Source organism: Filicampus tigris, chromosome 7 (genome assembly GCF_054856515.1).
Source record: "Filicampus tigris isolate MCC_2025a chromosome 7, RoL_Ftig_1.0, whole genome shotgun sequence".
Taxonomy (NCBI): Eukaryota; Metazoa; Chordata; class Actinopteri; order Syngnathiformes; family Syngnathidae; genus Filicampus; species Filicampus tigris.
Window position 1 is genome coordinate 147,474 of NC_141223.1, and position 21,404 is coordinate 168,877.

General features: G+C 52.1%; 1 protein-coding gene across 8 annotated transcripts; it reads left to right on the forward strand.

Moving 5' to 3' along the window:
• Positions 1 to 42: 42 nt before the first annotated feature.
• Positions 43 to 21,073, forward strand: ano7 (anoctamin 7). 8 transcript variants are annotated; one of them, XM_086035376.1, is made up of 27 exons: positions 50 to 1,677; positions 1,801 to 1,933; positions 2,028 to 3,620; positions 5,536 to 5,686; positions 6,564 to 6,651; positions 6,811 to 6,880; positions 8,318 to 8,448; positions 8,545 to 8,652; positions 8,735 to 8,871; positions 9,122 to 9,179; positions 9,979 to 10,089; positions 10,177 to 10,345; positions 10,518 to 10,608; positions 10,704 to 10,800; positions 10,926 to 11,069; positions 12,717 to 12,854; positions 12,918 to 13,016; positions 13,585 to 13,687; positions 14,133 to 14,244; positions 14,495 to 14,549; positions 14,623 to 14,720; positions 15,068 to 15,219; positions 16,882 to 17,087; positions 17,172 to 17,314; positions 18,729 to 18,819; positions 20,419 to 20,538; positions 20,659 to 21,073. In XM_086035376.1, the coding sequence occupies exons 5-27, from the start codon at positions 6,568 to 6,570 to the stop codon at positions 20,794 to 20,796; spliced, it is 2,655 nt and encodes an 884-aa protein (XP_085891502.1). In that variant the 5' UTR covers positions 50 to 1,677; positions 1,801 to 1,933; positions 2,028 to 3,620; positions 5,536 to 5,686; positions 6,564 to 6,567; the 3' UTR covers positions 20,797 to 21,073. The 8 variants fall into 8 exon arrangements, with proteins under 8 accessions (XP_085891510.1, XP_085891505.1, XP_085891507.1 ...); XM_086035377.1 differs by lacking the exon at positions 1,801 to 1,933 and having other exon boundaries at positions 2,028 to 2,329; positions 3,530 to 3,620; XM_086035379.1 differs by lacking the exon at positions 1,801 to 1,933 and having other exon boundaries at positions 49 to 1,677; positions 6,567 to 6,651.
• The last annotated feature ends 331 nt before the right edge of the window (positions 21,074 to 21,404 follow it).

Genomic DNA, 21,404 nt, shown 5'->3' on the forward strand with positions numbered 1-21,404 from the left:
CCGGCTCGTCTCCGTCGTGGTCCTTGCGCCGGCAAAGTTCCCGCGCAAGCTCCAGTCGCTGCTCGGCGCCTTTTCAGAAACGGCTCGGGCCGCGCGCCTGCTCGTCTTTGCCTTTTCCGGCAGTCGCCGGGCAACGTTGCGGCGCTGGAGAAGGGAGCCCCTTTTGCCTTGCCGCAGCCCGCTTCCGTTCCGCCCCGGTTCGTTCCAAGGCCCGACGGGGACAGCGGCGTCCGATTGGCCGACGGGCGTCGTCTCCGGGATTCAAACAATCTTGGATAGTTTTCCACGTTCTCGCCGCTCGTCTTGTAGGCAGAGGAGAAAACGGCGCGGCAAGCGCGACCGGGCTGGCTGCTCATCCTCTTGTTCTCGACCCCGCCTCCAATCCCTCTTTAATCCCTCCCACTTTTGATTGATGCCTGTCGTCATGGCAAACGGGCCAAGCGAGGCCATTGTGTCCCTCGCCGCAAGTTCGTCGACTCGAGTATCTGCAGAGGGCGAGTTCTTGGCGTCGTTGCGTTCTTGGAGTGCCATTTGCTCATGTTTTCACCTCAACGCTGCAAACTGTCAGCGGGGTTTTTATTGTTCTCGCGCCTGCGACAAGGAAACGGCGTTCTCTTCTCGTGCAAGGATGCAGCAATTGCGGAATCAGACGGCGTTTTCGGCAGGGAGACCTGGTTTTCCTCGGCGAAAGCGGTTTGAATTAAAGTACGCCGGCGTCGTCACAGGGCCTGCCAGAGTGGCGCCGCCCGGGCCAAAGCGGCGATATTTCGACAACCGGTCGGCTCGGAATAACGGGATTGACAAGGGCGGAGATCTTTGATGGTTTTCCTGGAGGTCCGCCGCCTTGCCGCTTTTCCCGGGTCTCTCCCTGCTCCAGCACACCCCATTCAAACGATCAGGGTCACCATGCACATTCTGCGGACCTTGCTGATCATTTGGCTCAGGTGTGTTGCAGCTAGAAGGTCCAGCAAACCGGCCCTCAAGGAACAGCCCTCCGCTTTCGACTTTTGCAAGCCACACGTCACGGGTGGCGACCTCATCTTACGTGGCCCGCCAAGGGCAAATCACGTGTGTTGACTTGACATGTTGCTTTGAAATTGTCTTCACCCTTAACAGATTGAAAGCATTGCTCAGCAATGCCATCTTTAAAGTACATTGCAAAATAACTGATCAAACAATTTGGTGGCTTCCGATTTAGCCATCAATTTGTTAGGCATACCGTCTGTGAATTTTCTGGAAGGCCAGCATACGTTTCGATGGGTTGGCAGTCAGTCGTAAGGGCTCTCCGGGGGACCCCGCAACTCGAATGTGGCACGCGACAAAAATGAGTTGGACGCCGCTTCTGCGGCTTCATAATGGAGCACTCGCTCTAAATCGGGGGTACCCAAGCCCGGTCCACAAGGAAGTACCTTTTTAGCCACGATGTAGTACTTAAGAGTACTACATCGTGTAGTACTCAAAATAAGCGCTGCTGCTGCTGCTGCTGCTGCTGCTGAGAAAGCTGTCCTTTCAAAATAAGAGCACGTTCCTGATGTGGACTCGGGTTGCCTGGATGCAGGTGGCGACATCCGTGGGTCCGGTGACGGCTATTCCAGTGCTTCTGTTTTCTGGCTGCTTTGTGAGCTTCGACACCATTCCGTGGTACCTCCAGTGGATGTCCTACGTCTCCTACGTCAGGTACGCGGCGGCGGGCTTTTATTTTGAAAAGGGGGCGGCTTGAACACGTCCCTCTCAATTCTGGGCGCAATGGTTGAATGCTCCTCTCCCCCCCGAAACATGAAGAAATTGTTCACTCGGTAGGTGTGAATGTGAGTGGCAATGGGTGACTTGTCAAACTTGTTTGACCACGAGTCCACGGTTGGTCCACGCGTGCCCTGACATCCCCACCGCAACCGGTTCCCCGTTGGTGTGCCTGCACGTTGACCGGCAAGAGGTCTGGCGCGCAGCCCGCCTCTGGCCCAAAGTCAGCCGGCCTCCTCGTGAGTACCAGCATGCGTGGGTTAAGTCCAGGCGTCTCGGTCTTTCAGGTACGGTTTCGGGGGCGTGATCCTGTCCACCTACGGTCTCCATCGAGAGGACCTCCACTGCGATCGCGAGGACACGTGTCACTTTCAGAAGTCAGATGCCATTCTGAGGGAGTTGGACATGTTGGACGCCAAGCTTTACCCGGACTTTGTAGTCCTTGCTGTCTTCTTCTTCGCACTGCGCCTACTGGCTTACTTTGTCCTAAGATACAAGATCAGAGCAGAGAGGTAGAGCCACACCGCCGGGACTGGGAGCCTGAATGAGACCGCCAGGACACAGAGCTAGAAGCAGACCGCCACGGCTGGTAGGTTGAAGCAGACCGCCGGAACTAAATAGAACCAAAGCAACAGGACTGAGGGGTAGAAGCAGACCACCAGGAGTGGGACGTCGGGAGGCGCTTTCAAACTACTAAAGTCACTACACTTGAGCAAACACTTCCAACTCAGAGTAGGGTCCACTTGACTGCAGATGGAGCAGAAGTCCTTTCAAAATCCAAGTGCGGTAATTAGTTTGCACGTGGCTGGCATGGAAGCTAAGTGAGTAGGAGCATCCCGGAATAAGAGCAGGTCTCCCGTTCCTCAAATGGCAGACGCCAGCCCGTCTGAAGGCTAAAGTTCTCGTTGGCCACAAAGCCCGTCCAATTCAAATAAAATCAATTTTTTATTTTTTTTTGGGGGGGGGCGACACTTCCGGAATGTGCTGGAAATGATTTGATGTTTGAGTGTGATGCTGAGGCTATGATAGCAACGCTTTAGAATAACCTCATTTAGTTGTTGAAGTATATTATAAGGCCAAAAGAATGATTCCTAACAGCGATGACGGGCTATGCAAAAACCAAGCAAAATGGCAACTTCAAACCAAAATGGCCGACCCTTCTTTTGATGGACTCACACAATCAATTTAGTGTCAATCAATCAAACTGGTGTTGGGATGGTTTTTGCAAGTGAGTCCAGCTGCAAGTATGGCCTTGTGTGGCAGTCCTGGGGACGGTCGAAAATCTTTCGGGAATTTCTCCCAATGCAGTCCGTTGTTGAGAAAGTGAAACCTAAACCTTTGGCCATACATTTGATGCAAGCAGGAGGGCTCGCCGAGTAGGACCAGAGATGTTTTCGCGCAACGGGTCCACGAATGGCCCGAGCGATGTGCCCGAATGGTTCAGCCCATGAAACGGATGCTTGAATGGCCGGCGTTATAATTCTCATTAGAAGTGTCCGCAGCACAGAACAAGCTTGGGAGCTGTTCTTGACGGAACCTGGAGCCCAGCTTCCTTGCAATGTTTTCAAATTTGCGGTTATTCCCACTTAAGCCAGCGGGAGGCGCCATTGACTTGCCCGCTTTCCCTCACTGGGTAGGGCCACTCTGCAGGGCCAATCAGAAAATAGACGCGCATCTTAACGCCCCAACACACGCACACGCACACGCACACGCACACGCACAGACCGATGGTTGTGAATAGGAGGGCGGAGGCTTGAACATTTAGCAGCTGCTGACTGAACCATCTTAGGACACAACACACGAGGACGAGGCCACTTCAGGACTTGTCCATCCGGGACTTGTGAAGGTGAAGACACCAAGGCTTGAGGACTCGTTCACAGGTGAGTCTTGGAGTAAAGCTGCCGCGATGATGTCGTGTGATCAAGTCGCTCTTGTTGGTTCAGGAAGCAAGATGACTTTCTCAGCCCAGCCACTTTTCTGTTGTCCCGAAGATATTAAAAGCGGGATGGCCTTGAACTTTTTCCATTGGGATGAAAAGCAAAATGAAGTGACAGTGTGGCCCTTGTAAATCCTCGCTTGTTGACTTGAACCATTGGACACTCGATGCGACGCCGACAGTCTCCGATTTGGCATTTCGAATGGACGCTGATTTGAAATTGGGTAGGCAGGCGGTGGGCCTTCCACGGACAAGACCGCTAGCAACAGTGATCCCAGTGGTACGAATCAGCCAGTCCTAGCTCAAACCACTCCAGCTGTTGAAAATGCTGTGCCGGCCTCTCCGCTGGAACACACAAGAGCGAGCGCATGCGTTGGATTCCGACCTCCCCGCCCTGGCTGCCAGCCTGCGTATAGGTTCACAATCTCTCGTTGCTTGTGAAGTCTCCAAATGGTCTCATCCCACGTTACTTCTCCGAGATGCTCCATCCCGGCGCACCTGTCCCCGTGGGCGGGCCTGGGGGGAGTTAGGGAACTCCAAAAAAAACAAACATTTTCTTTCAATGTCACCTGGATTTCATTTGATCATAACTATTTTGGTGTTAAGAAATACTAGCTAGTGTCAAGTTCTCCTCTCCATCACTCATACGTTAAAAATATAGACGAAACATCCGCGATCCTAAGCGCTTCTCCTCACGAGGGGCGCTGGAGCCCCTCCCAGGCGTCATCTGGCAGTAGGCGGGGTACGCCCTCAACTGGTCGCGGGCCAATCGCAGGGCACGCGCACAAAATATTCACTCTCACAGCCACACCGAAGGACAATTTAGTGTTGCGTTCACCTAGCGTGCATGTTTTGCGGAATGCGGGTGGAAACCGGAGTCCCCGAAGAAAACCCAGCCAGGCACGGGGAGAACACGCAAAGTCCACACGGGAAGGCCGCAGTCCGGATTCAAACCCACAACCTCTGCACAGTGTGGCGGGCGCGCTAAGCAGTCGACCGCCGTGCGGTATAGAAACAGTGGCCTGATTTTGTTTGATTGATGTGAGCGAAATCTGCGACAGCCTCCCACGTGTGCGTTGGCAATGCACGTCCCCTTTGTTGACCCCTTAAAGTGCACCCGCTAGCGCTGCTCATATTTGGTTTGGCTAGTAGCCGCATAATATATATATTTTTTTGATTGATTGATTTTTTACACTTGCCCTTAAATGGCAGCACGGCAGTCAACCGCTTAGCACGCCCGCCTCGCAATGCAGAGGTCGTGGGTTCGATTCCGGCCCCGGTCTGCCCGTGTGGACTGTGCACGTTCTCCCCGTGCCTGGGTGGGTTTCCTCCGGTTTCCACCCACATTCCGCAAAACATGCATGATAGCTGAATGCAGCACTCTAAATTGTCCCTAGATGTGGTTGTGAGTGCGAATATTTGTTGTCAACCGATTCAGGGCGCGCCCCACCTGCTGCCCGAAGACGGCTGGGACAGGCTCCAGCATGCCGGCGACCCTCGTGAGGAGAAGCGGTTAGGATAATGCATGAGGGATGGATGACTTGCCCTTAAATGCAACACTGAGGCCAAGCGCTCTTATCTTGTTCTTTGAAACCTGTAAGGTGACCTTGGCTGACACGGTAGGCGCCCCAAATCAAATGTATTCTCATCATGAAAGCGAAAAGGCACAGGAGAGACTGGCTGCAGCGCTTCCTGCAGCTGCTGAGCACGCAGGCCCGCACGCACGCACGCACGCACGCACGCATGCAGGCAGAAAAAGCCGCCCGCCCGACCGCCCGCCCGTAGGAACCCGCCGCAAGAGCTGTTGAGGCAGCTGCGCACGGCACTCATTCAATCGCTCCTGTGTTCATCCGTCGCAGTCCGCGAGGGCAAAGAGGACCGCACCAGACAGCTGGCACTGCCCAGCGGATGGTCTGTTCCCCCTTCCCCACTCTTGAGGACTGCAAGAAGTTAGGGCGGGCAAAATCCTCTCATCCCATCTGCATCCTGGTCGCCAGCTCCGTCCCTCAGGTAGGTAGGCACTTTCAACCATGCGCCCCAAAAGCAGCAGACACTACAACAGCATCCTCCCTGGTGCCCTCCTTTTTTTTCCTTTGACTTGGAATCCAGAGTAGCTTGGTGGCCACTTTTGTCCCTTGTGACATCCTGACCGTATTCATTGTTGTACCTTGACCATGTGCCTGTGTTCATTGTCCCAACTGTTGCTGAGCAGTATTGGCACACTAGTGGACACTTTCAATTTCTTGAAGGTTCACTGCATCATTTGCACAATTGTCATTGTTTTAGCATCACCGCACTACTGGTCACCTTAGCAGCACGAAAGCCACGAGAACAAAACATCCATTGACAGTAGGTAGGACCTAAACACATAAGGACAGAGAGTCGTTAAAGAGGAAGTCAAGCCAAGGATATTTTTGTTCCAGAATATCTTCTATGCAAGCCCACTCGTGGAAACAAGGCATTCGGATAAATATTGCCTTTGTGGAAAAAAAGAGTGGATCCATTCGTGTTTGTCCATCCATTTTGTCACTTCTGTCAACTGAAAAGGACATCACAACTGCTCGGGGCTCAGGTAATGACCAATCACGGCTCAGCTGTTTTCTGAAGCTGAGCCGTGATTGGTCGTTAGCTGAGCAGTTCTGACGTCATTTTCAGTGGACAGAAGTGACAAAATGGCCGCCCCCAGAGATGAACAAAAAGGTTGGGTTGATTCCCCCCTTTAAGCAATGTACCGTAGTCGCGACTACCGGAGACACATTCCTTGTGTCTTTTCTATATTTGACCACTATCGATGGTTGCGAGTCGGATCAACGTTAGTCTTGCTACGGCAACAAAATGAAGACGAGTAAACGTGAAAAAGTTTCGCTGGTAATTTGAACTGTTTCAGGAGGATGAAGATGCGAGGGGACCAGGAGGTGAACACTCTGATCACCATGGAAACCAAGCCAGACATCAGCTACGGGAGCATCGCCACGGTAACTTTTGACGGCCTCGGCGGTCTGCTCAGAAAGTCAACTAGCTTAGCGATTTGCGCTCGGGCGGCGAACGCGTCCGGCCGCTGTGGTCACAAGAACAAATGTTGACGCTGAACAAGATGGAGAAAATGTCCTGACTTCACTCTGTATGCTTCCCAGAATGCCGCCGCCGCCGCCGCCGCGCCGCCGCGGGACAAGAACACGTTTAGCGACGGATCGACGCGCGTGGGTGAGTCAGACACGTTGGCGTCAATATTAGCTGAACAAACAGGCGTGACTTGTTCTGTGTTTGACAAGACGCCGAGTCACCAGCAGCCGGGAGAAACAAGGCAACACAGAACGGAGGGAGGCAAGCGGGGAAAAGGCTCCAAACGGCCACCCGGTCCACAGACTTGACTTGGTCAAGCAGAGTTCTCAAACGGATGGCCCGTCAGGGGCTCCGGCCTGGCAAGTCGGGAAAGAGAACTCACTCGCTGCTATTTTTCACTCCGAGTCATTGGCGTTGCCAATTTTGCCGACTGGCGTGCACGGCGACGCTCACTTCGGTGACGTTGTGAAATCGGCCCATTTGCTCACGATTAGATGCACTTGTCAAGACCGAAAGACGCCAAAAACCTTGACCGGCAAAGGAAGCCGACTTTGTCGAAAATCAAGAACACACTTGTGTTCAATGGAATACCTCCTGTCGAAATTCAACTCAACCCAACTCGCGAATGTGAAAATTGATGTCAAATTCAAATGATTTCTTGATATCCGCAAGTTGCACTCGTGTACATGAAAAACGGCTACATCCGTCACTTATTGGAATTGCACTCATTGGTGGTCAGAGATTTCATTCTGATTTGCTACAAGATCCGTCCATCCGTTCATTATCTCAGCCGCTTATCCTCACCAGGGTCGCCTCTCCCGGCTGTCTTCGGGCAGCAGGCGGGGTACACCCTCGACTGGTTGCCAGCCAATCGCAGGGCACACACACACCCCCACACACACACACACACACACGCTCAGTCACACCTAGGGACAATATAGAGTCCAATTAAGTCACCAAGCGCGTTCTGGGAATGTGGGAGTAAACCGGAGTACCCGCAGAAAAGCCACGCAGGCACGGGAGAAAGTCCACACAGGAAGGCCGCGGCCCGCATTCGAAGCCCGGACCTCTGCACTGTGAGGCGGATGTGCTCACCAGTTGGCCAGCGGGGCGCCTTGCAATGAGATAATCACCAATAGGCATAACAAATGACTTGCACCAAAACAATGGGGACGTGTCGGCAGGGTCATTATTAGAAGCCGAATGGCCCGGCCCGGCCCGGCCCGGCCCGGCCCACTTGAGCCGGTCGGCTCTGTGTTCAATCGAGAAGCTTGAGCTGACCTCGGAGCCAAAACGAGCCTGTGTCGTTATTGCTGCGATAGTCCAGCATCAGACTGCCGCGGGTCTAAAAGCAGGCGTGTTTAACGTCGGATGTCAACGTTTAGCTTTGGTTGCCGTTTGAGTTGAGTTCTTGCCTTCAGTTGAGGGAGCTCAGGTGCCAGGGAAGCCCTCATTGCAAACAAAAAACGGGAGGGTTAGGCTTAGGCTTGGACTTAGGGTTGGGCGCTCATTTGGCGGATTGGCTTGACGATACAACCCAGGAACATAACTGGCGGACGCCGTGTACCCATTGGGCAGATTTTGTTCTGGCGTGGGAAGAGCCTCATAACCCCAACGTGGAGGTCAACAAGGCCATGAACTCCGGTCACAGCAAGTGGAGAGAAAGTTTCCTGAACAAACTGAGATTCTCGGGACTCCTGATGGAGAAGGTGACGCACAGGACACCCGAGAGTTAAACGCTTGCACCGCGTGCTGGCATTTGGCGTTTGATTTGCGGTCTTGTCGTGTGCTCGTCTGCTATCCAGAGGGACGTGGTCCAGACCAAGAGCAGGATCCACTTTGTCCTCCTGAGCGCCCCCTGGAGTGTCCTCTGCTACTATGCTGAGGAAATCAGTTTGCGCGTCCCCCTGCAGGTGAGGGCAGACGCTCCGACAGCTAGACCGAAGGACGTGTGCTTGCTCGGTGTCTTCTGACATGTCCCGCGGGGTCCTACAGGTGGTCAACACTTCCTACGTCAACTGGTCAGCCAGCATACTTCAGTACCTGGCGCTGCCCAACCCGCTGGCGCAGGACGTCCCCAATCCACCGCCCGATTTCTACACCTGCCAGTTCAGAACCAACAAGCTCGAGAGGTTCGCATTCCTCACGGCACAACTCAGAGGTCGCGACAAGAGTCAGAACACGGAACTGGGCACGGGACCCACAAGAGGAACCAGAACAGAAACATGAATTAGAACAGGAGTCAGAACTGGAGTCACCTTCAAAGTCAGGATAGGTGTCGGAAGAGGAGTCTGAATAATTGATGACTCACACAGCCAGTTGACATTTTCATACATAAGATGGTGTTTGACTTGCCTGTGCGTGCACGTGTGTGCCTTTCAGGTTTCTGGGTAGTGAGGACAGAGAGACGTTCTTCAAGACAACTCAAAGACATCAAGTCGTGAGTCCTTGTGTTTTTGGGTTGTTTTTGTTCACATGCGCGAAACGTCCTGATTGCGTGGCTGACCCACCCACTCCAGGATGTTTCAGTCAGCGAGCGGATGGGACTCCACCTACTCCGCAAACACACACACGCACACACACACACACACACTTGCCATATACCAGATCCAAAGTTGAGACTTTTTCAGAATGTTTGTAAGCAATTGGCGGGGGCGGGGCTGGGTCGTCGGGGGCTTCTTCCCTAACCCTAACCACTGATGACCTGAACCGAAGACAATGTGCTCAGGCTTGCGCTTCCAGATTTACCCCGAAAAGAGCTCTTCCCTTCAGCGGGTCGTCTTTGATGAGAAGCTAGACATTTCTTGCGGCGGGCCAAATTTGGGAGACTTTTTGGGCTCACAGTTTGGCCTGAGGCGTCAGCCTTGGTCAGAGCTGTCGCTGCTTCCTGCTATGACGTGTCCAAAAACAGCTGGGACGTCATGCCTCACCGGCGGCGGGCAGGTGGACAACAGACGCACTCTGGTTTCGGGATCAAATCGTCGTTTTTTTGTTTTTTACATGCAGGCACACACACGCAAGCAGTCACAGCACACACACGTGCACACACACGCGTGCACACACAGCTCAGGTTGAGAGTGTGCTTGTGTTCATGCTGTGTGTAAGGAGTGGAAGACATCACCTGACACCTTCCTTCTGGAATTTCTGTTTTCTTTGCCCAAACATTCTTACGAGGCCCATGTAAGCATTAGCCTAGCTTAACACAAAAGAGTGTGCGTGCGTGTGTGCGTCTCCTGTAGCTGTACGAGATCCTGGCTCGAACTCCTTACGGCTCGGTGTCCAAAGGTGAGGTGGGAATCGACCGTCTGCTGACCGAGCAGGTCTTCACGTCGGCGTACCCGCTCCATGAGGTCCACTTCCGGCAGAACTAGTAGAAACCTTGTGAAGTTGCCCTGAAGTGCACCCCCCACCCCGCCTAAAAGATGTCTTTCCTCTAGGGTGAATTCCAGCTGCCCAAAGGCAGCCCGCTGCCCCTGGAGTCTCTGGGTCTCAGGCAAATCCTGTATGGCTACTGGGCTCAGTGGTCTTGCTGGGCTCGGTACCAACCTCTGGACCACATCAGAGAGTACTTTGGAGAGAAGATAGCTCTTTACTTTGCTTGGCTCGGTAATTACAGCCGAGAACAACGGTTTCTCCGTATGTTTCCGTGATAACCGAGGATATGTTTTCATGGTTATTGGCTGTGTGTTTCCGTGGGTGTTGATCAGTTGTTTCTATGGTAACTGACCCGAAGTTTCCATGATGAGTGGTTGTATGTTTCCATGGCAATGGTCTTCAGGGTTCTACACGGGCTGGTTGGTGCCAGCCTCGCTTGTTGGGACTTTGGTCTTCCTGGCGGGTTTTTGGCTGATGACCACAGATGTTCCAGCGTGCGTAGATACCACCGCAAGGCCTTGAGCGCAAAGCCATTTTGCTCACACTGTGCGCAATCCGCTCACTTGAGTGTGTGTGCGCGCGCTTGCAGGAAGGAGTTGTGTAACAGCGGCGGCAGCTTTGTGATGTGTCCAATCTGCAACATCTGCTCCTACTGGAACTACTCCAGCATCTGCGTCACCTTCAAGGTTCTGCCCGTCCGTCCGTCCGTCCGTCCGTCTACCTGTCCGACTCCTCACTTGACCGAATATCTGTCTGTCTGACTCTTTGTCCATCTGTCCGATTACCTGACTGAGTCTCTGTCTTTCTGTAGGCGGGGATTCTTTTTGACAATGGAGGAACGGTCTTTCTCAGCATCTTCATGTCCTTGTGGGCTGTCACCTTTTTGGAGTACTGGAAGAGGACCTGTTCATCTCTGTCCCATCGCTGGGACTGCAGCGATTTCCAGGACATAGAGGTACCCGCCGCACAGCTGCACCGCGACTGGAGCGCGCCCGCTTCACCACGCACTTGCCATTCGCTCTTGCAGCATGAAAGGCGCCGATCGCGGGCCTCATGCGCAACATCTCATGAGCAAATGGGAAAATTGCTGGGTGCGATAACGACGGGCCGAGGCCGCCGCGTTCCGAACTGCTACTTGCTAGAATGCTTTCTTGATCGGCTGGCATCTTCGGACCAAAGTTTAATATGTGTGGATGAATCCTTTCGACGTACTCAGTATAATCCAGGCCACCGTCAGTCAAAGGCAAGGCAAGGCAAGTTTGTACAGCACATTTCTAACCCTGTACAAGACGATTCAAAGTGCTTGACATCAAAACATGAAAAGCATTAGAGAAAGAAGGAGAAAGCAAATATGAAGACATTCCAAAAATCACAATCAAGTCATCTCCAATATTTGGCTGAAAATGATCAAGTGCCAACCTCGATCAATTGCAAGAGAGCTGCAAGTGGGATTAAAGGATGCATTGGCAAGAATGCTGCAGTAGAGCAAAATGTTTTCAGCCCTATTCTCAGCCAGTGACACTTTGAGCAGACCTCAGCTATGCGGAGACTCAGGGGAACTCAATGCCGCTTGACTTTGCTTGCTTCTGGCTGCGGGTGGCCTGCCCCAGACCACCTCAGGGGTCCCGGCGCTTCGTAGGCTACTCGTACATGCCGCACGCATTTTGCTCCTTGGCCAATTCGAGACGTATCCGCCAGGCAGCAAGATTTTCAAACCAATCCTTTGACTCGTCGGAAGCCATTGTGGGGACTGGAGGACAGGTGTGTCAAAGCTGACCGTGGCTTTGATCCCACCCATCTGCTCCGCTGAAACGTGGTCACCCGTGGCCAAACGGGCCCACGCGCAAGTGGCGGGCGCTCTCTGCTGCACGGGTCACATCACACCTGCGAATGATGCGTGTGTGTGATGCCAATATTGCATCACTCTTTTCTGCAGGTCCGCTTGTCTTGCGCTGACTTGATTGTTTCCCCCCCGTGCTTAGTCCTCCTCCACCCAGAATGGTCAGCCACAAGATCCTTGCAGTAGCCACTGTTGATGGCAAAAGCCTTCGTGTGCCTCTTGCAGATGTCTCGCTAGCCTAAGTGAATATGGGTAGGACTGGGGGCTCGGGGCGGTGTTTATTTTGCTGTTTGCAAGTTGTCAACGCAGGATGTCTTTGGGAATTTGTCCGTCCTGCATATGGCCAACATGAGCCAGAACTTGAGCGTCGGCTACTTTGTTCTTTTATGATTTGCCCGGCCGGGATGCGGTGGATAGACCTCACGCGGAAAGTATTCCGGCTCTTCTCTTGCTCGACATATGCGGTTCTTGACTGGAGGAGTGTGACAATGACGCAAGTGTCGTAGACTGCCATCTGCTGGCATGTACAGTACGGTACCATGAGATAGGCTCATCTTTGCTAACCCTTGAAGTCTTCTGGCGTCAAACAAAAGACAGCGCAGACGTTGAATCATATTTCTGCAGGTGCTTAGTCCCAGTCTGCTGTCGTAGGACCCTGCCAGCCACCCCAAACGGAAGGAGGCGCTCGGTCTTGTTTTGGCCAAGGCGGAAGAGGCTGGCGCATAAGCCCCGTTGTCCGTAAACCTCCTTGATCTTTGGCAGGAGCGACCGCGGCCCGAGTTCACGGCCATGGCACCCATGACGATGAGGAACCCTCTGACGGGGGCGGAGGAACCGTACTTCCCCGAGAAGAAGCGCTTCAACCGAGTGCTGACGGGCTGCATGATCATCGTCATCATGGTGAGGCTCGGGGCGCCTTTGGCGAACAAAAGAGGCTCGGCCGCTGAACTTTGCTACTTGCAGGTGCTGGTGGTCCTGATGTTCCTCATCGCCATCATCCTGTACCGCTCCATCCTGAGTATCATCATCTCCAAGTCCAATTTCAGCTTCTTCATTTTCTCCGTGAGTGAGAGTTGCGACCGAGTTGTTGCTCAAACCCTTGAACAACTGCCGAGCCAATCGGTGGAGCGCATTCAGAGCCCGAGATGCCTCAACCAAAAATGCCAGCTCAACTGTTTGGTACAATGTGCTCTGAAGGGGATGATTTCACAATCGAACCACTTTTTTTTTTTTTGAGGGCTGGGGGATTATAGAACTCTGAAAAAATATGCGCTGCACCCTACACAGATGACATATTCACAGTGGTAATAGCTCATATTTTATTTGCACAAAAAACAGCATAGATAAAAACAGACAAATACTCTGAATCCAGTGCCCCTTAACCTTTGACCTGTATATTTCTTAAGAAAAGTCACCTTTCCTCCTGTGTTTGCCATCATGATGCCCTTTGACTTTTTGACCATCAAGAGACATCTCAACCATGCGATAGGAGCTCAGTTGCTGTTGTAACTGGCCAAAGGAACTTTTTTGTATTGGTTCGTCAAGGGTCGAAATGTCGAGGACTCGGGAGGCTTCCCTGAGGGTCTGGGTCCTTGTCGACTGCTTCTTTGACTTCGCGGTCTGCTTTCAGGCCGCCAGGATTGCGAGTCTGACGGGCTCCGTGTTGAACCTTCTAGTCATCCTGATCTTGTCACGTGTTTACATCTCCCTGGCACACATCCTCACCAGATGGGGTCGGTCGATCGCACCTTGCCAACAAGTGCAATTTCGCCACTTGTTGAAGATGTTTCACCTTGAATCCCAACGGCTTCTTCCAAAACAACAACGCCCCTAACCTTAACCCCCCGGAGAGAGAAATAGGGAACTCTATTGATGCATTCAAACGTCAGTCAATCAAGAGTAATCAAACAACCAACAAGCCAATGCATTGACCAAGCAAGCGGCTATAGCTAACTAACAACAACAACAAGAAGCATGTGACCGCAGCCAGGGCTCCGCCCACAAGCAACACTCGTAGGCAAACGCCACAACTAAGACTGAGAGCTGTAGAAGCCGTTTGGAGTCAGCAGCAAATATCTTCAACAACAAAAGACCAGAGTCCACTAGACAAAATGGATCACACACGTGACGTATGTATGTGCGTGTGCGTGTCTCTGTCTGCGTGTGTGTGTGTGTCAGAGATGCATCGCACTCAGACCAAATACGAAGACATGTTCATCTTCAAAGTGTTCGTGTTCCAGTTTGTCAACTTCTACTCGTCTCCGGTGTACATCGCCTTCTTCAAAGGCAGGTAAGCAGCAAAGGTCTTGCGGCCTCCTTCTGGGCTCACGTTTTGCCAGTGAGCAGGAGTCCAACTGTCGACTTTTGGCTGGAGTTTCTCTGCGTAACAAGTCCACAGTGTTGGCATTTTGCCATTTGGATGATGTCCAACTTGTTTTGTCAACGGGCCACACGGTAGTCGGGGTTGCCTTCAGGTCGCCGATACCGGTGAAACCGCCTCCGAGCGCTACCCTGACTTGGGTTCTGTGGCTTGCGTGTAGATTCATTGGCCACCCGGGAAATTACATCACGCTGTTTGGAGTGCGCAATGAAGATGTGAGTGCCGCCCACCGACGGTCGGCTTTTCTAGCGCTAAAGGTAACTGTCCAACTTGTGGTTGTGACAACAGTGCGGCGCGGGCGGCTGCCTCATCGAGTTGGCGCAGGAGCTGCTCGTCATCATGGTGGGAAAGCAGCTCATCAACAACATCCAGGAGTTCGTCTGCCCGTAAGCTCACACGCTAGGATGAGGCAGGACAACACTCGCTTTGGCCGGCTCTACCGCTCCGCCAAGCCAGACTCTTCTCATTCACACGCACGCCGTCTACCTGAACAATAAGAACAAGCCATTGTTTGTCCCACATGTATCTAACGTGAACTGCTGACAAGTCAATTGTTTCTCTAAATGTGCCCTGTTATCGGCTAGCGACAGGTCCGAGGCGTGCCTGGCCAGCCGGGACAGAGCCTGGCTCGGCTCAGCCTTGACCCAAATGGAGTGCGGAGGGAGGGAGGGAGGGAGGGATGTTTTGAAGGCGGACCGTTTCCTGTTTGTCTGCTTTGTTCTGGGCTCGGCAGGAAGTTGAGGGCGTGGTGGCAGAAGAGGAAGAGAAGCGGGAAGGCCAAGGAGCTGCAAGAGCAGGAAGGAGCGGAGCAGGCCATTTGTCCCTGGGAGGTAGACTACCAGCTCCTGCTCTGCGAGGGGCTCTTCAGCGAGTACCTGGAGATGGGTGAGGAGACCGGACCAGACAGACAAGACAGACGGCCGGGCTTGCTGTCCAATCGCTAAAACGCAGCAGGGGATGGGGTGGGGGTGCAGTCACATGATTGAATATGCCAGATGGGACTTACTTGGCTGAAACTTGACTAAGACCCCACTTGACTTGGACAGGAACTGGATGACATCATCATCAATTAGATTCATATAGTGACCGTTGGACACACAAGGACACTTTAAAGGTCAGTCCCCCAAATAAAAACAGTACTGACTGACACACGCGCACGCACAGGTGGCTGACTTGACTATGGGCAAACAGGTGTGTTTTGGGGCCACTTTGAATGAGTGCAGTTTTAGGGCATGACGTATCTTGGAGGGAAGGGAAGGCAATTCCATAGATTTGGGCCGGCCACACTTGCGGGTGACAGTGAGCTCATTGTCAACCTTCCGGAGCTGCTACGACCACGAACTCTGTTTTCTTGCCTTTGAACAGAAGTCGATGATGCGACAGACTTGCTGACTTGCCAAGTCTCGCCTGTTTCCATTTGTACTCGAGGCTGTTCAAGCACCAGCGCGCCATACGAAGCCAAGCGCAGAGGCCACCGCCTGAGCCAAGTATCGGCAATAGTCTTCCCAAGAGGCGGTGGCCGAACCAGATCGTGGCTAATGGGTGGGCCTGGAAAAATCTGGCTCCGCCCCTGCCAAGATGATAAGATGAATTGAAGGATGAGGTTTTGAACCAAATGGGCTACAATTGAATGGCGACATGCAAGGTTTGCAAGTCCAAGTGAAGAGACGCAACAACTACGACGACTAACTTCGTCCGTCGCTCGAAAAAGCCACAAAGGAGGGTAAGCATGGTTAACTTGACAGTTGAGCTCAGGTGATAGATGGTCAAGCGAGCACGTCGTGAGCTTCATGCCGCTCGCTGGTGCGTTTCATGAGCAAGAGAAGTAGAAGCAAGCTGACAAATGGAAGTGCACATACGGCGTGCCAACACATATCCTGGCTGGGAACGATTGTGTGACTCGACTTAGTGTACGACTTGCGTGGGCCAAGGAATGGCTAGGCTGGACTTGCTTGAAATGCAGTGGGAACTCCACTTGTGCCTTGAAAATTGAAGATGAAGACTTCCCGACTAAGACAAACCAAGCGCAGGTGCAGAGTAGCGCCAGCATGGTTTTGTTGTGTTTTGCCGCTGGTCTTGTTGGTGTGACTGAAGTGCGCCATAGCAGCTGGGCAGGGCCAGCATGTTTCCACTGACAGCAGGTGACCAGGCGGCCTACCTGGAGTCGGCAACCACCAGCTAGCAACCAGCTAGCATGTAGCTCTCGCCGGGTGGATCTGGCTCGGTTGCCAGAGCGGGTTGCCCGGTGAGCCGAGGTTCGGCCGGCTGTTCCGACCTTGTCGCTTTTATGCTTTTGCCGCTCGCCGGCTGTTCCGACCTTGTCGCTTTTATGCTTTTGCCGCTCACCGGCTGTTCCGACCTTGTCGCTTTTATGCTTTTGCCGCTCGCCTTGCCGGCGACCGGCACCAAAACACAACAAAACCACCAAAACACAACAAAACCATGCTGGTCTTTGCGTTGTTGTTGTTTTTTTTTTTTTTTTTTTTGTTTAGCAGGGTTGAGACTTGCTCATTGAATGGCTTCCCCCTTCCCACTTGTGCTTTTCAGTCATTCAGTTTGGTTTCATCACCATCTTCGTGGCGGCGTGCCCTTTGGCTCCTCTCTTTGCTCTCATCAACAACTGGGTGGAAATCCGCTTGGACGCGCAGAAGTTTGTCAGCGAATATCGGCGGCCGGTGGTGGAGCGGGCGCAAGACATCGGCATTTGGCTGGATATCCTGCAGTTCATTGCGTACACGGCCGTCCTGGGGAACGTACGAGCAGAGGATCCTTGCGGACGTCGGCGCTCCCTCCGCATTTGCGCCCCCGCCAGTCAACTCTGGACTTTTGCTTTGCAGGCCTTCCTGATCGCTTTCACCTCATCCTTCCTGCCTCGCTTGTACTACCGCTACACCCGAGACCCCGAGCTCAGCGGCTTCATCAACTTCACCCTGGCCACTTCGCCGCGTGACCACAGTCTGGAACACAGATTGACCTGCAGGTAAGGGGCATTCGCAGTTGACAAGCGATAATGCCGCCGACCGCGCATGTTGATGAAGAGAGACAAAAGCGGGCGCCATCACGACCGCATGGAGATGTACGAATGAATTCTCAACGCAACTCAACTTGATTAATAGCGCTCTTTTGAACAACCGTCGTTGCATACAAAATGAATGTCAGCAATCGCCGTCTTAACGTTTTGAAGCCAAAACACGGGAGGGAGAATTAGAAGGAAGCCGCATCCTTCCCGCCTCCGGCTTCGAAGCTGTCTGCCTCACGCCTTTTTGCAAGCATTTTAGCAGTGTTCGTGCAAGTGGCAGAGGGTTGGGATCTCTGTCCGACTTTTTGTCATTTCCAACTCCAGCTGTTTCAAACAATTAAACGGATACTGGTTCAACGTGTACCTTTTGGGTTGGGCATCATTTGACTTTGAACGATTCCGGTTCCGATTCCGGCTCATCCTTGCGCTTCCGGTCCAAAGGTATTCCAAATTCCGATTCTTAGAGACGGCAGGTTTGCATGGTTTAGATCAGGGGTGTCCAAGCTACAGCCAACCATTTCTTGAGCTGCCACTGATGGGCTAACCTGTGTGGCTAGCAAACAAAACAAAAAAGCTTTTGCAAGCCATCCCAGATTAGCAGCAGGTGCAGGACACACTCAAACACAGTTCTTGCTGAGGACAATTAGGATATCTGCTTTTTCAGGCAGTGTGGATGAGCCTTATAGACGGAACACATGCTTGCTTGGTATTTTTTAAAAAACGCAACAAACTAACAAACCGAAAAAACATGTGCTTATGTGAGCTGCTTATTTGCATTTGAGTCCACCGGAGCTGCCTCAGTGTTGGCATCCCCCCAATGATTTGAGTGACCTGCTTTTGACTCGGGTGTGGTGCTAGGCTGAGGTGGACGAGCCAGTGGGAGCACGTCCAGTTCAAAGAAGGGCCACTCGCTTGCGTCGCCTGGAAGTGTCGGCTTATGCTAGTCGCGCAACCTGCCTTGCACGAAATCATCTCTATGCAAGTGAGGCGCCGAGCCCGCCGGTCATTTATTTGAGCAAAGTCAAGCTCGACGTTTGCTCGCTGCCGTATGTCTTTGCGCACGCACGCTGCTGAGTCTTCTTCGTTGGCGGTCGGGTTCCAACCTGTGCTGTCTGCAAACCGGGCGGAATTGGGAGACCTCAAAAATCCAATTGAAGGGCTATTTTATACCGATGGCAAAAACTGTTGTTGTTTGAAAGCTTCGTGCGGTAAAAGAAGCAAAAGCCATCTTCCATTGCAATTGCACACAGCGTCTGGACTTGAACAACGACGGTCAAGCTTGAAAGGCTTTGTACGGTTGCAAAATGCCGGCCGTGGTTTGAACCTTTGCTGGCTGCCGGCTTGTCGGCCTTTCTGACGTTCGACTCGTGTTCAGGTATCGCGGCTTCAGGGACGAGAACGGAGACTATCTGCCTGAATATTTCCACCTACTGGCCATACGACTCGGCTTCGTCATCATCTTTGAGGTCAGTGTCTCTTGACTCCACAAGTCTCGTTGACAGTCTTTGTGCTAGCCGTGTCCATTGACTCCATCGCTAGAATTTGTGGCGCTAAGGTGCGGTTAGCGATGCTGGTATTACGGGTCTCAAGCTGTAGGGGGCCATAGTCGTAATTTATGCACCCTGGACAAGTCTCTGAAAATACAGTATTGTACACAGAAGGGAGACGATGAATACACGAATGCTGCTGTTCACGTCCAGTTTGCGTTTTTTTTCTTTACTTGTTCATTGACAACGGTGTACAGGGAAAAAAAAAAAAAAAAAAAGTGCATTTGTCACCCTTTCACTTCTTCAGAAACACATTCACTTTTACACAGGCAGTACTTTGTAAATATTACCATAACCTTGTAGGACCACTACGTTATAGGGCAGGGGTGTCAAACTGATTTTTGTGGCCGGCCGCATCGTAGTTGTGATTTCACTCGGGGGGCCGTTACGACTGTTAACCCGTGTAAATGTATGATTGCCTTGTACACAACTAATTGATGGATCACTAGTTTTGAAATCAGAAGCCAGTAAATAGTTTGTTCAACAATTTTTCAATGTACTTTAAAGAAAGGATTGGTAATAAATGCTTGAAATATCGAATATGTTGTGTTAACAGTGATGACAATTTCCAAAAAGCATGTCAAGTCAACACATGATTTGTCTTTGCGGGCCACATAAAATGATGTCGCGGGGCCGGATCTGGCCCCCGGGCCTTGAGTTTGTCACCAGTGTTCTAGGGTAATGGCAGGACTACTTCACTGCGATCAGCTTTGCTACATTTAGCTGCATAAATCTGGACTTGACACTTAAATACACTTTCATTGAATTTTATCTGGCTCAAATACGCTTTACGCGTTATCGAGGGGAAGGATGTAAAACTACCTTCGGAACAAATACAAAAAAACATCATGATATGAGCAAACGGCTCTCGTTTGCCATCTCTGCTAATCACTAGGACAAAGTATTCCAATGCGAATACATAGCTGCCTTTTGTGAACGATACGAATGGGTAAGTAATGCAGCCCGGGCAGCCCTTCGTAGCGCGCGATGCCTGCTGCTGTACTAGGCCGTGACCAATAAAGCTCTCCTTTCGCACACAAAAGTCTTGGCAAACGCATTCGCTGTACCACACACACTGATGAAACATCTCACGCTCGCATTTTGCTTAACTTTGACCGTGCGCTGACCTGAAAAGAAGGGCGACTTTACGAATACACCATCGCGCGCTGCCGCTCACGTCCAGTTTGAGGCAGCACAGCGCAGGAAGTCCGCCCCGCAAACCGCTAGGTGGCAACACCTCGCAACTGTACCTCCCTACACTACAAAATTCAGGAAGGCACTATTTTTACATTTTCATGTGTATCAAAGGGAGATACAATATCATACCAAACGACATGTAGACCAATTACTAATTAAGAACTCAAAATAATGCGGTCACATTCTAGGTGCACCACACTGGCGCCAAGTGATCAAGTAGCGTTGCGCTCGTGTTTTCACGCGTTAGCGGGCTGCGAGCGCGCTCGCGTGTGCATGTGAGCCCAGAGCCATAAGCCTCGGAGCTGTTTGTTCATTCCCCAGCACGTGGTTTTCGTCATCGGCCGCTTGATCGACATGATGGTTCCCGACGTCCCCGAGGAGGTGGAGCTCAAGATGAAGAGGGAGCACTACATGGCCAAGGAGGCTCTGGCCGAGAACCAGGTAGGGCGCCGGCCAAGGGCGGGAGCTCGGCCTTCCACCAGGGTGGCTCTGGTTCCTGACGTGCTCTTTGCTTTGCGCCGCCGCCGCCGCCTGGCCTGGCCTGGCCTGGCCTGTGCGCAGGCTCTGGGGAGGACCATGATTCCCACGCAGACCATCCAATGCTCAGTTGAACCACGGCAGCGCAAGTCTCGGCCCTCGCCGCCGAACACCTCGATGAAGATCTCAGAGGAAGCGGACAGGCCGGCGGGGAGCTGCTGACGAGCCTTCTCGGGACATTGGGGACGTTGTGCGCTCAGCGTGGGGATGTCGGCCGGATGGTTGGGAGGATTCTCCCGCCATCGCTGTTCCTCCCGCGAGACGACTGAAGTCGAGCGCCGTGGCAGAAGGTCTCTCAAAGACCTTTGATGGAATCTTGGTTCTTGACACATGTGAGGATGCCAGCCAGGGTTCGCTCACAAGCATACTCTTGAGAAGGCTGACAATGTGGAGGTAAATGTACGAGTACTTGTATAAACAACACGATTCTTTTTTCATCTCTTTTTTGTCCCTCAAATACTTCCATCCACTTGTTTTCTGTCACTTTTTTGGGAGGGATACGTGGGGACGGCGTGATGGCGGGGAAGGGGTGTTGCGAGTGGAAGTTGGTCAAAGTTTGGAGTGGGTGCTAGTGCTAGTTTGTCAAAGTTGGTAGTTGCTATATATGTGAAATAATGTATATGTGTACATATATGTATATGTGCATATGTATATATATGTATATGTATATATATGTATATGTGCATATGTATATACGTGTATATATGTATGTGTGTATATATATGTATGTGTGTGTATGTATATATGTATATATATATATATATATGTGT